The sequence below is a fragment of the Neophocaena asiaeorientalis genome, unplaced genomic scaffold (genome assembly GCF_003031525.2).
Source record: "Neophocaena asiaeorientalis asiaeorientalis breed wild unplaced genomic scaffold, Neophocaena_asiaeorientalis_V1.1 scaffold546, whole genome shotgun sequence".
NCBI classification, from domain to species: Eukaryota; Metazoa; Chordata; class Mammalia; order Artiodactyla; family Phocoenidae; genus Neophocaena; species Neophocaena asiaeorientalis.
Genome location: NW_020175442.1, coordinates 21,990 through 37,027, shown reverse-complemented (window position 1 = coordinate 37,027; position 15,038 = coordinate 21,990). Strand labels below are relative to the sequence as shown.

Genomic DNA, 15,038 nt, shown 5'->3' with positions numbered 1-15,038 from the left:
TGTAGTTAGCTAACTTTTTTGCAATTAAAAAATATATTTTAAGCATTACCAAGATTATTATTTATACCTATCTTAATTTTAAATTCTGCACAATTCATATATTTTCCTAATACTTTGGGACAATGTACTCCCTTCATTGTTGAAAGACTTCCCTGATAATTTACTTTTGGAATATAATGATTTTTTACCACCTGACCAACCTCTTGTTATAAAATTTTAGTAAGGCTTATAATGACGTTTTCCCATATAGAAAAAGGCCAAAACCTTTACTTTGTGGTGATAACTTTGCTGTAAGTCTAACTATGTTGCTATAAAATGGATCAAATTAACAGCAAGACAAAAAAGTTGGTCTATGCTGTTTTCTACCAGATATAGCTAGATTCCTAGATAAGTTAATTTATAACACCAAACAAAGGCAACACATGTGAGTTACATAAATTTTCTAAAGAATTTTTTTAAAGTGTTGTATTTGTTAACTTTTACTGCCACCACCATATCATCACCATCACAACAAATCTGTAAACCTGGTCCAAGTCAGAAATATTCTACTACTTTCCAATACTGAGCACTTAACATATTTCTGTTGGTGATGACATCCATAGCTCTGAAGAAACATGACAGTAAGAAAACCTTGAAACAGCTAATTATTTAAACTAAGTCACACTAAATATCAAAGTTTCATACAGCATGGTATTGTTAAATTAAACAAGGAGGCCATCACACTGAGGTGGTTCTAGGGCATTAGCAGCCTATGTAACCAAACCCAAACCTAAGCCTATAAATGCTTCAAAGTTAAGAAATAAAAACTAAAATAAACACTCACAAACAGCCAACTAGGCTTTCCCAAAAAAGGCAACCACTTAAGCTATAGCCAATCAAAAAATTTCCTTGCTTTGTTTCTGCATCTTCTCCGTAAGTTTTGTCCCTAATTCCTGTTGGTGGGGCGCTCCTAACCACTTCTAGTTTGGTGTTACCCAATTTGAATTGATTTTTGCTCAAACTATTAAAAATGTTCATATACCTCAGTTTATCTTTTAAGGTACAGTGAAAAGAGCTTAAGTTATAAAATCAAATGTGTATGCGGGTCCAATTCTGGTTCTGTGACTTAAAGGCAGCAAGTCATTCTCTTTGAGCTTCAGTTTACTCTCTGAACAAGAAATATTCCCTACCTTCCAGAGTTGCTAAATGGAGTTTAAAAAAAAAAAAAGACAAAAACATGCAAAACACCTGGATTCTTTAGATGCTCAATAAGTAAGAATAGTGAATATTATAATATTTTCTTTCACACTATTGGTTATGTTTAAGGTGTGCACCCATTTTCATAGAGCTTTAGGTAGCCCTGATAGCCTATTCAGGGCTATCATTCATTGTTCCTCTGTTACTAGAATAGCCACTTCAAAATTTCTCAAGCTTTCAAATTCAAATGACCTTAGAGCAGTGTTTTCAACCCTTATTGTATACTTGGATTACCTGAGAAGATTTTGAAACTTACTGATCCCTGGAACCCATCCCAGTCCAAGTAAATCAGGATAGTTGGGTTGAGATCTAGGCATCAGTATTTTAATTAATATTACTACTTTTAAAGCTACCCAAGTGATTGTAAAGGGCAGCCAGGGGTGCCTTGGACTATACTCAACTATTAATGAGGCAAAAATTACAAAACAATCAAACAGTAGAGGTTTTTGCTCAAGAGACTAACCAAATTAATTCTAAAAGGTAAACCAGGTAAACACTGACCAGAGCAAGACAAATGCTGCAATACTTTTTCTTCTCATGTGAAGTATTGCTTGCAGCCATACATTCTTACTTTTGAAATCCTTTTATTTAAAGCAAAACTTTAGAAAAAACTGAAAAAACTTTGAATATTAAGTAGCAATATGATGAAAATGATCTAATGTTAGGTGAAAAAAAGGAAAAATTTTGACTGCTGAACGAATTCAGATCTGAGGAGTAACTATTTTATAGGTCTTCTGAAGGCTTGCTCTTAAATAAAATGTAGGAATTTAAAAATAAGTAAGTATGGCTATAACATGATAAAAGCTAGGTATTATTTAGAGATCTTAAATGAAAACCTATTATGATATGTTCAAGTATATGTGAACCACTCTTTAAACATTAATTATATCCAGTGTAATTTCTTAAAGTCAACTTTACTCCTTTCACATACATCTGGGTAGAGGAAAAATATCAACACATCACGCAGAAGCTATTTTTTTTAGCAAAATTTAGTCAGTTAATTCTCAGGGAAAATGTTTCCATCTAAAACTACGTCTAGTGACCTGCTGATGTTTTAAATTTTAATTATTTATCAAGGTCATTCCTGTATTTTGTGATTTTTATTTTTATTTATTTATTTATTTATTTTCTGCAGTACACGGGCCTCTCACTGCTGTGGCCTCTCCCGTTGCGGAGCACAGGCTCTAGACACACAGGCTCAGCGGCCATGGCTCACGGGCCCAGCCGCTCAGCGGCATGTGGGATCCTCCCAGACTGGGGCACGAACCCGTGTCCCCTGCATCGGCAGGCGGACACCCAACCACTGCGCCACCAGGGAAGCCCTGTGATTTTTATTTTTTAAAGTGCCCTATAGTGATAGAAACAAAAAGCTACAATTACACATGGACAAATAACCAGGGTACTAAATAGTTTGCAATCTTACAGTAAGCTTTGGTCAAGATTTTAGTTTGTCACCTTAAGTGTATAAAGCAAATAGTGTATTTATTAACATTTTCATACACACACTGACTGATGGCATTCTTACATAGGAACGATGAATGAATATGGAGGAATAGGGAAATAACTTGGGTTTTACAATTTTAGCAAACCAAGCTGGTAAATAATGCTCTAATATTATACCCTTGAGATTAAACTATTCATTTTTAGGTACTTTCTACCAAACTCTGAAAAAATATAAAACAACTGTGCCTAAGGAAGATCCCTAAGTTTAAAACTTATTCTACTACACTATTAAATTGCTATTCTTCTTTGAATCTCGCGTCTGACTTGGGATTGAGAAAACTAGAAACAAGCAAGGTAATATCTACCTTAATTTAAATTAGGCTCTAAAGAAGGTAGGAGTACACTGGGGGAATATTTCCATAAAGATACAATTACTGTTCCACTAAAAAGCTCAATGAAAATGTACAAAAATAAAATAAAAATGTTTCTCTGACATCACCACAATCTAAATTAGACCATTTCAACTATGAAATTTGAGGAAAAAAAAAGAACGAGGCTTCTTTCAATACTGTGATAAGAAGGAGAATTTGTATATATACCTAAAACAAAGAGAATTTCATCAGCAAGAGGTTAAGACTGTAGCTATTAGACTTTCACCTGGAAACAAATACACCCACAGATACAGACACACACACATTCCTATACATACTTCAGCTACAAGTATGAATAATTCAGGGTATCATTTGGGAACAATGTATTCAATCCTACTAATACCTAGGGAATATCACACAATATAAAGAAATAACTTGACACAATGCCACTATATTTCCTGAGGTCAAAATATCCAAAGAATGGTAAAAATGACCCTAAGCTTGACTATCTTAGTAAGCAGTTTTGAAAATAAAACCAATTAGCCCCTTGGTAACATGTGTAAGTAAAGAAAACGGTAAAAAAAATTCAATGTATTTTTGCTCCTAAATGTTTGAAAATTATAACGTATATCCCTGTTAACTTGAAAAACTGAGATCCTGTTAAAATACAGTTCAATATCCAACCGTTTCAATAGCCTCAAAAAATGTCATGAAAGTGCCATATACGGCAGGAAAACCTGCTTTTCAAAAGAGAATTCAATTCTTTGTGTTAGTGTTCCCAATACCACTCCAATACTGAACACTGTTTGTCATAAAAAAAGGGGCAATTATTACTATCTTTAAGAAAGGTTACAAATATCTGAAATAAAAAACAGGAGTTGGCTCAAATGATTTTATTCTATTAAAATTAATCACCTAATATATTTTAACTTTAAGAACAGATACAAAAAAAAGCCATAATAATCCCAAAGTTAAACAGTACACAAAAATTAAGAGCAACAATATGAAATTAGAACAAAAGAACTAGGCCATTCCACACATTTTTATTTTTTGTGCACGCTTTGACAAGTATACTATCTATTTTAGAATTGACTATGGTACCAGATACAATTCATGGCCTGCTAAATTAAAACTTAACACTTATTTCTTCAAAAAGAAAACTGAAAAGGCAGTTTGGAGCTAAGGGTTGTATGCTATATTAAAAATTATCCTCTGTTGCTGTCCCTTTTCCCATCCACCACCATCGCCTTAAGGGGCTACCTTGTAGTTAGATGGAAGTTCTTTGCAGACTTATGTTGGGGTTAGCAGTTTCTCAAATAAGAACACTGGAAAGTATCCTCACTCATCCCTTCCCCATTCCAATCCAGTCAGTCAATAAATCCTGTAAGTTTCATTGCCTAAATCTATTTCAGATCTGTCCCTTCTCCATTTTTACTACCAGTGTGTTAGCTTAAGCCCCTGTATCTTGCCTCTGGAAACTGGCAATCGAAGTTCTTTTTCTGGCAACAGTATTCCCCTCTGCCCTGTCAACTATCATTCACAACACCAACAAAAGTTATTAAAATACAAATCTGATGTCAATTCACCACTTATAATCCTTATATTTTGTCCCCTGACTACAGGATAGGGTCCAAACTTCTTATCAAGGCACTCTGGACCTACTTAATTACCTATCGTTATCTCTCCTCATAATAAGCTATCTGATTTATTTTAGACACCCATCTCTCTCATGATGACCCTGTATCTTTGCATTTACTTTTCCTTCTGCCAGAGACGACCTTCTCCTAATTATTTTCCAACTTATTATAAGCATCAACTTCTACATAAGCAAGTGGTAATATTTACCTGGCCTGTCAAATGGTTATACCCTTCCTTTTACGTGCTTTCATACCACATATTTTGTTTACAGCACACATCTCACTGAATCTTTGAAAGAATCAATGCATCTGGAAAAATAATAAAAGGAAACAGTACAGAAGGGTATAAAAGAAGAAGTAAAAATTTTCCTTTGCCTCCCATCTCATTCAATAACTTTTAAACTGTTTTTAGTTCCTCTACTGGTCACTTCCATAGTGATTAATATGGTTCTATCTATAGTCCTTGATTATGCCAACTTTAAGAGATTTACTGATTCCTTCCTCCTTCCAACTTTTATTTATTTTTTATTTCTAATTTTTTTAAGCAGCTATAACATTGGATATTATGCTTTAGCCCAACAGAATATCCTGCCAACTGCATTCTAGTAGTCCAATTTCCATATCTATTTCTTCATGTCCTCCAGGACAGTGACTATTGTCTTATTTTGGCATTCTCAGAACCTATAGTAAGAAGTAATATTCAATATATAAACAGAAAGTTTATTTTGACTCTGAGGTAGGTATGTCTAGGAAATGCAGTTGTAAGACAGCCTGGAGATAGATTATGAATTATTTTAAGGATTTATTTCCCTTTTAAATATTACAATCTGCAAAGGTGACAGAATGTTTTAACATGCTTACATAGAAGCTGATCCTGATTTGTAAATACCTAAAAAAATTGACTACATTTAGTTTTCATATTAAAGGCAGAGAAATGCCACATCTAGAAAATATAAAAAATAAATTTAAATGATATTTTCAGTCCACTGAATAACTGCACAAAAGAAACTTTAAAACTTTTGTTACACAAATATATGACACATATGTTTATTGCTACTTGTTAGCTGTATGACTTTAGGCAAGATCTCCGTGCCCCAGACTCAGCTATGAAATGGAGATGATAATGGTAGTCACCTCGTAGAGCTGTTGTGAGGATTATACAAGTTAATTCATGTAAAGTCTTGGAACAGCACTTTCATATTATAAGAACTTAATGAATGTTAGTAGCTATTAAGTAAATATTTGTGTCATTATTTACTACTGTTGCTACTCAGGAGTCTTACTTAGTGATTCTCACACTGAATTTGAACTGTTGCCAAACATTACTCAGATTTGTTTTTTTTTAAAGCTTATTTCTGGACAATGTTTTTATATTATAATTAGAATAATCTGTTGAATTATATTTGTTTCCTTTGAAGAAATCAATTCATGTATTTGATGCTACCGACACTACAAAACTGAAGCTATTTTAAGCAACTGTGAAATTTCTTTAGCAACTACAATTTCACGCAGTAGCTTAACCTCCATTTCATCCTTCTATGTTTTAGACACAGTAGCATTCTGCTTTTGATAGGCTAAAGCTTAAAATTTACCACTGTTTTGCATAATGCTGTTTAAGCTGACTTAAATTACTCTAAAGCTGGCTACAGAATTTCCATGTAAATTGAAAATAACAAAATGTTTCAATGCTCTTTTATCAGAAATAAGAAAAATTATGTGACTTACTTAAAATGTTTGGTTGGGCCTTCAATAAAGCCAAACTCATTAACATATTCTTCAAAAACACCAAGTAATGGAAGCCATTAAAGTCTGTGGTAAACTGAGGAGTAAAGATTTGGTAATTTTAAACAGAAACTAGTAATGGGACTGTGTTATTAAATTTGTTAAATATAAATGCAAAAGGGGCAGACCTTCAGAAAGCCTGTCTGGTGTTTTACATTTAACTCATTCATTTTCCTACAGTAACTCTGTGAAGTAGGTATTACTGTTAAGATTTTCAAGATGAGAGGCAAAACAGTGTCGATGTTTAAAAACTTGGGGCTCTGGAGTCAAGAGAGACTTGAGATGAAGCCAGGTTCTGGCACCAGTTTGCTGGGTAACGTCGGGCATACTACACCCTAGTTTCCTCTTCTGTTAAATAGGGGTAATAGTATTTACCTTATAGAACTGTTGTCAGGATTAAATAGATAACATAGGTAAACCACTTCAGTACATAACCAAGGTAAAATAAACACTTAAAGCTGAGCCAATGTAATTATTAAAACAAAACTGAAGATTTTTAAGGTAAATAAAATCCTTTTATCAAATACCTGAACTGTTGAGGTATTTTACAGAACCAGTAATGGTATAATTTGGTGATCTGCAGCCTAGGTTTCTACTGATATTCTGTGAATAAGACCAAGATGTTCCAAAATTCAAACAAAAGAAATCTCTTCTCAATCTGTAGAGTTTAAAAAAAAAAATTCACTTCTAAGTTTTTCTCTTCAAAATTTTCTTAAACTTTTGAAATCTGTTTCTAAGTATTAGATTAAAAATTGAGCTCCACTTTATCAATGGTTTTGAATATTTTTTAGTAGCAAAACCTTTTCTCTTCAAATGCAATCTTTCATTTGGCATTTAAAAATAATCAAAATGCTACACATTTTTAAAGTACAAATTTGCAGTATTTTCCTTATTAAAAATGTGTCAACCAAGGAGTCAAAAAGTTGAAATCTAGGGTTATGTTTGACATAATTCTGTATTTTGCTGCACATAAGCAAGTAATTACAAATGGTCAAAGTCTTCATACTACTAATTATTTTATCATAAGATATTTCTTCTTGATTCAACTGATCCAAGAGCTTGAAAGTGGAATAATAGCAAATTTTGTTCCAAATTTTTATTACTGGTAAATCTAATAGTTCATGTTATATCTCTTATCTATTTTCTTTTACCCTATTTTTCCAATAGCAATAATTATTACGTTATCCTCTGAGTTCTCCAAATTTGCTGTTTCTTTCTTGTTTTTCCTTCATCAGCAAATCAGATACTACTACTATTACTGTCATCACCACCAGCCCCAAGTATTTACCTGGTAATTATTATACGCCAGGCACTATTTTAAGCAGTGTATGTATATTAACTTACTTAATCCTCAAACCACCTTAGGATATAGGAACTATTATTACCCCCAATTTATAAATGAGGAAACAGGCACAGAGGGATAAGTAATTAGTCCAAGTTACCAAATTGAATAGCAGGGGATCTGAACCTAGGTAGTTTGGTTTCAGAGCCTGTGCTCTTAAGCACTACTCTAAACTCCCCCCTCCACCCCCCAATACAATCAAGACTGAATGAACAGCAAATTAAGTTGAAATAAGTTGCTTATTGGTTCATATATATAAGTAATTCGGCTAACTGGATTCTTTTCTCCCAAAAGGTACTCTGGTTCGGTAAGTAGCCAAACTTTCAGAATAGTGGTTCAGAGATAAAGTAGGTGTGAATGCAAAAGAATAGAAAGTACTAAAAACCAATTAAATAAAAATAATCTGAAAGAAGAAAAAAGCATTGGGACTATAAGATATTAAAAAAACAGGTACTAGCTAAGGAAATATGGGCATATAACTAAGGAGAAATACAGAAGTTCTACAGTAACAATGTCTGGAAGAAGCTGATATCATTAAGATATGAAAAGTTAAATGAGACAGGAAAAAAAAAAGCACCTAGCTGACAACATTCAGTTTCACAGAACTGGGAAGATTATAAAAATATGAGAAAATAACCCATTTATTGAAATACTACATTTAATCTTATAACCCTTAGGAAATAGAAGTTAAGAAATTCTTAACAATCAAAATGATTTGATTGATTGTTCTCACAGGAAAATCCCAGGAAACTCTTTTAACTGGATGGTCATGTACTCCTTGAAAAAGTATCTATTAATGTTTGTGATCAGACTGGGAACACTAACAATTTGTGCTATTAACATCTCTTTTTTTAGATAGATTTGGGAAGCTTATGGTATCCTTATAAGTAAGATACAGAAATGAAAATTCTATATTTATAGTTACATGAACAATTAGTGTTACTAACAGATGACTGAAATCATGAAGACAAACTTTCTTATTTTTTATATTTAGGATATATAAGTGAAATACATGAAAAAGGTATTTAACAAGCATCTACAAAGTTCAAGTATATTTTCAACATAATTTTAAAAAATGACCTTTTTTAACTTGTTCTTAGTAAAAACAGCCTTATTCAAGGACAAAAACTTATGAAATACTGTAAGCTAAAGGCTGGGGATTCAGAAACATAAAACATAGCTCCAGACTTCAAAGAGCATGAAACACTGGGAGAGAAAAAAAGCCAAACAACAGATACAGTATAGTGGTGGTTAAGTGCAAATCAAGGGTATCCTCAGGTGCTTTGGGAATACAGAGGTGTAGCTAACATAACTTGGAAGGGCCAAGGGTAGTGAGTAAGGAGGAGAAATTGGGGAGGAGTTCCCAGAATAGGGGACACTTGAGCTAAATCTTTAAAATAGCTCAAGGAGAAGTGATTTACTCTAGTAATTGAGGAAAAAAAAAATAGCCTGTTCTTTACCTAAGAGCTGCTTCATCCACCTGCTCCCTAGTGCAACTATCCACATAGCTAGTGTGGCAGCTAAAGGTTCTTAACATTATTCCATGATCCTACCTAATAACTGATTAGTGACCCAACTTGAGCTAGTAACAATCCTTGTTTAAAATACTTCAAAATTGTAAATGGGGAAGAATTAGTCCTTTTCTGGTGGGAAAAGCTATAAGGAACTGGCTGTTATCAATACTATGTTTTCCCACCACAAGGAAAAAGTCAGTCAGCAGTGAAAAGAAGAATGGTCCCTCCCATTCCATCTTAAGATTCTATATATAAAAAGCTGAAGTCACTTATCCTATTTAGTAAATATTAATAGCACCAAGAATTAAATATTTTTTTCTTTCATTAGTTTACCTTTTTTTACTTTAAGCTACAAATTAGAACGCTCCTCATAATTCAGTCAACATCCTTACTAACGTTTGTAAACTGTACCTAGGTATGTATTTATGAGCAAAACTAGTTAAAACAGTAGTAAAATAGCTTACAAAAAAATTTCCTTCTAGGTAGTATTTGTGATGCTTACTTAGGTCCTTTATGATCAAAATGGGGGGTAGGGGGAGAGAAATAAGACCAAATAAAAATAATAAAGGAATATCTATTTGCAGAATAAGGGATTTTGAAGACATTTTCTGCATTTATTATGAATAAGGTTTTTTTTTTTTTTAAAAGCAGATTTTATGCTTCTGCCTATCAAAGGCTAAATTCATCCTGTTGAATGAGTAAACATTCGAAAAATGATTAGCCTCATCCCTGGACAGACCTATAAAGCATGCAACTAAGCAAGAACTAAAATGAGTATTCAGGTAACATTTCTTTATTATAAATTGCCAAAACATTCCTGCATATAAACTACAATTTTTCTCTTCTAAAGAATTTATATTCCCAATGACTTACACACACACATGGCCATGTTTAAGTATTTGTAATATTTTTGATGTAAGGCACTAGTCTACATACTGCATATTTTTACTTTTATTAAAATAGGACTAAATTAAACTATAATTTCAAAATTAAGCCTTAAGCCAGAGTTGAATGAGACAGAAAAATTGTTATATATATTGTTACCTATAATTATGTACCAATAATCCAGAGGGCAATACTGTACAGATTAAATCAAGTACCACTTCTATACTTGAATGCATTTTGCATCTAAATGGAGGCTTGCCTGACATGCCTTACTTTTCTATTTCCAGTACTATTTTAAGTGTTCTAGTTCCACTAGGCTTATTTAAAAAAAAAAACATTCATTTATTTTGTACAACACTGTGCTAGCAAATGCTTAATGAGAAGTACATCTTAACAGATTATGGGCAAGGACTTAAGAAAAAAACAATGGGTACAGTATAAAAGGTACATTAGGATACAGGCTCACTTGCACTGAGATATAATAATTATTTCTGTTTGTAATTAGTTAGGCATATATTAAATGATGGACTACTTGCCTACTATTATTGCTGAAGAAGCAATACATAGCTCAGTTAATAATGAAAACTGAACAGGAATATAATGAATTTGCAAAGTGTGTGACTGAAGTTTGGTTCCACTAAAGTTATACCACAGGGACTTCCCTGGCGGTCCAGTGGTTAAGACTCCGTGCTTCCACTGCAGAGGGCTCGGGTTCCATCCCTGGCTGGGGAACTAAGATCCCTCATGCTACAAGGCATGGCAAAAAACCAAAAAAAATTACACCATAAAACTGGTAATATTATAAAGAATTACTAAAGGGGCAATTAGTAAAAGCTTTTATATGCACTTGGTTTACAGTTTAGGCACATCTGGTATCAAAGGGCAGACTTTCTCAACTTACCCTTAATTACAAACCGGGTGTGTGATAACTTATTATAAAACACCCCTTGTTATTCAATCCTTGTAAGTTTGGTGTCTCACAAATAATCATTGTTAGTTGAGTAATCGTACAGACCACAGAATAATAGCTTAAAGATGAGAGGATGAATCACACTTCAGCAATTTGTCCCATGTGAATATGTCATTGATAAAACGAAACAAGAAACAAGAGGGAAGGGTCCTACTAAACTAGTTAGGTCTAGGTCTTAAATCTATTTATTTAAAATCAAGTTTTAAAAACCTGTTTAGATTTTATTTACTTGCAATAAAGACTAACTTATATGTATGGAAATTTTCTAAACATTAAAATATATCATTGGTATATGTGAACCAAGAAAATGAAAAACATGGAAGACTTGGAAGCCATTTGTGGGACACAGGAATTTCAGGTTTACAACTGAGAAATCAAGTGTAAATTCTGGTTGAACACTAACATGGTGAAAGCTTGTCAGCTTGTTTTTCTTACAGAACTAGAAAACTGTACTCAGTGTTAGAAGTAAACCTTTACTACCTAATAATGAGAAGATACAATTACTGTTTGAAAGCTTTACAAACCATAATGCCTCAAACAGGATTCAGTAAGTACAACTCAAACAGAATATTAAAAGGAAACAAAGCAGAGAAATGCTAATTTTTTTTTCTCAAACACAGGGTCCTCATTAATTCAGCTTTATTTGGATGATATAAATGACCTTTTCAGTCTACTTTATAAATTAAAGAAGTCTAAGGGTTTAATGAAAAGATTTAAAAATTGAGCAAGTTTACTATTATTCTGAACAGTGGGTAAAACAGTAGCAGATTTTATTGGACTGTTAGAACTACCTATTCCTGGCTGTTTTCAGGTGTTAAAGGTGAGATTAGGTATCAGGAAACATTAGTTATAGATGTGCAAATTGTAACAGACCATATTCTTTGTTAACCAGATTAAAAGTTATAATTTAGGGTTTCCCTGGTGGCGCAGTGGTTGGGAATCCGCCTGCCAACGCAGGGGACACAGGTTCGAGCCCTGGTCCGGGAGGATCCCACATGCCGCAGAGCAACTAAGCCCGTGCACCACTGATACTGAGCCTGCACTCTAGAGCCTGTGGGCCACAACTACTGAGCCCGCGTGCCACAACTGCTGAAGCCCGTGCGCCTAGAACCTGTGCTCTGCAGCAGGAGAGGCCACCGCAATGGGAGGCCTGCGCACCACGGCGAGGAGTGGCCCCACTCACCGCAATTGGAGGGCCCGCGCGGGTAGCAGCAAAGACCGAACACAGCCAAAAATAAATAAATTAAATAAATAACTTTATAAAAAAAAAAGGAAGTTATAATTTATTGTTGACAATTATGTGCCAGATAATAGGTGCTTTATTTTCATCTCAAATTTCACTATAAGACTGGGTTCTTATTACAAATGAATAAAAGCATCTAATTAATTATTCTTTGGCTTTATGTGGCCGGAAGTTAGGAAGACTGGATAGATTTACAATCTAGGCATGCTATAGTAATTCTGCTTCCCTTCTGCTGGACAACCATGGTAGGATGGTATTATCAATCTGTAACCATACTTTTCCTCCCTATTTGCTTTGATTGATCTAATGGGTCTGCAAGAAATCAGTTGAGTTTCTAAAACTACAAAATGTAAAAGCTAAAGACTTCTTTATATTTAAGTTGATTAAGCAATTTAACATTTTACCTTATCTAAACTAAACCATATAATGGAAGAGAGATACTATAAAACAATACCTTTTTGGTTTCAAATTGTGCTTCTTCCTGACAGCATCCTCTACAGTCAGGATCCAGTTGAAGAAGGTTGAACTGTCCAAGCAGATCACAGGAGCTGCAGAGCAAGTTGCTGGAGAAGCCTAACTCTCTGCAAGTCTCTGATGAAAACTCTGCCCCAAACACAGAGACCTGAAAACAAAAAATGAGGGGAAAAAACCCCTTAACTTCATGTTTACATTACATGTAAACTTCATGTTTACATTACATGTAACTTCATGTTTACATTACATGTAAACTTCATGTTTACATTACATGTAACTTCATGTTTACATTACATGTAAACTTCATGTTTACATTACATGTAACTTCATGTTTACATTACATGTAAACTTCATGTTTACATTACAAAGCTTCCAAAAAAGGAGAAACTAGGATTGTCAAAATCTAATACACTAAAGACAGTTAGTGAAATGCCTCATTTGGAGACAAATTCTTATTTTTATACTTTATAACTTTATATGAGTCTTTGGTTCTTCCCACATCCCCAACAAATTTATTTCTTAAAAATTTGTCATATTACAGCTTGGCTAAAACACGGATTAACAAAAAAGATCATATATTATTTCTTTATGATATATATATTACATATCTTTTGAAGAAAAATGAATTTCCATTTTAAGAACATAGCACCTGTTCATACGATGTATGGAGTAACATTAACTTCTAGGTCCCTACTACACCCTACAAACTTATCTTCATTCACATCTAGCAGGGGAAGAGTACAGAAAGGGATGAAGTTGGGGAGAGCGGGAGCACATCAAAAATAAAACTTCGGGGTTTAGGTGCCAGTTCCACCACTTACAAGATGTGTGACTCTGGGCAAGATGACCTCCCTGAGTTTTAATTTCCTCACTGATAAAGCAAGAAGCATCCCACATAAAATAGAGTTCAGTAAAGATTAAATGAAATGACTTATGTAAAGTAACCAAACAGAATGACTGGCAAAAACAGGCTTCCAAAACTATTCTCTTCCCTTATCCATTCTCCTCTCATGTCTCAGTGAGTGTGGTATACCTACATCTGTCTAAGGTCAATACCTGTACCTCTGCTTTAACTTCTGTCTTCTGCCATCTCCACAGGGATTTACTTTCATTGATAACTCATATCTTCAGTGTACCCAAGACCCATAGTTCTAACTGCTCTCCCCACATTCTGTTATTTCTGAATTGTTACTACAGTCTGGTTTCTGATCCCACCACACCACTCAGCTAAACATGCCAAAAATCACTAAATGCAATGGCATTTCAAAACTTTTCTGCTCCAGCTGCTTCTTCCATGGCTTTCCCTCTCCTTCTTCTGCTATTTATCTCTTAAATGATGTTGTTTCCCATTTCTATTCTTGGCTCTCTCTTTGCTTTGCATACTTTCTATAGAGAATTGCATCTTTTCCATGGCTTCAAATACTCAGTTATTGAAAACTCCCAAGTCTTTTTAAGTGTCAAGTTTCCAAAGCCAACAGCCTACCTGAGATCTCATGTAGATGTTGTACAGGCACTGCAAATTCAAACTCTCCAACAGTGAAACATCTTTTCTCCTTAAATCTATTCCTTCCCATGTATTCAGTATCTTGGCAAAATGACACCATTTTCCCTGACCACCTAGTTGCCCCAGTCAGTTCATCCTAGACTCCACGTTCTTCACCATTCTTACAATCAGTCAATTAACTTGTTTGTTAAAAAAACAAGTTTTGACAATTCTGTCTCTTAAAGAGCTCTCAAATCTTTTCCTGCCTCAGTGGATTAAATGGTCAGCTACTCCTATCTCTCATTACATCTCCAATCCCATTCTACTTTTCAGCTATAATGAATTCCTATAGTAACTGAGAATATAAAACCCCTACTCAAATGGACATTTGCTCATACTTTTCTACTCTAAGGCTCTTTTACACTTTTCCACCTTGTTAAATTCTACTTATTTCTAAGAACCCGACTGGTATATCAGTCTTCTTAGGAAGCCTTCTCTGAAAAAAATCAGATCTCAGTATTTAGCCATTTGTCTTTTCTGAGAACGAAATTTATGCACAGCTGTAAAATAGCACCACTCACGACACTGTACTATGTAAATCTAGGATTGTCTGATTCCCCAGTAATATTGTGAACTCTTTCAAGGGCAAGCATTAAGT

General features: G+C 34.0%; 1 protein-coding gene across 1 annotated transcript in view; it reads right to left on the bottom strand.

Moving 5' to 3' along the window:
* Positions 1-14,392, bottom strand: part of SELENOF (selenoprotein F) — a 29,941-nt gene extending 15,549 nt beyond the window's left edge. Inside the window, exons 1-2 of the mRNA XM_024767881.1 lie at positions 14,381-14,392; positions 12,878-13,045 (exon numbers count right to left, since the gene is read on the bottom strand). Coding sequence (XP_024623649.1) covers positions 12,878-13,045; positions 14,381-14,392 — 180 coding nt within the window. The remainder of the gene's footprint in view (positions 1-12,877; positions 13,046-14,380) is intronic.
* Between the last annotated feature and the right edge of the window lie 646 nt (positions 14,393-15,038).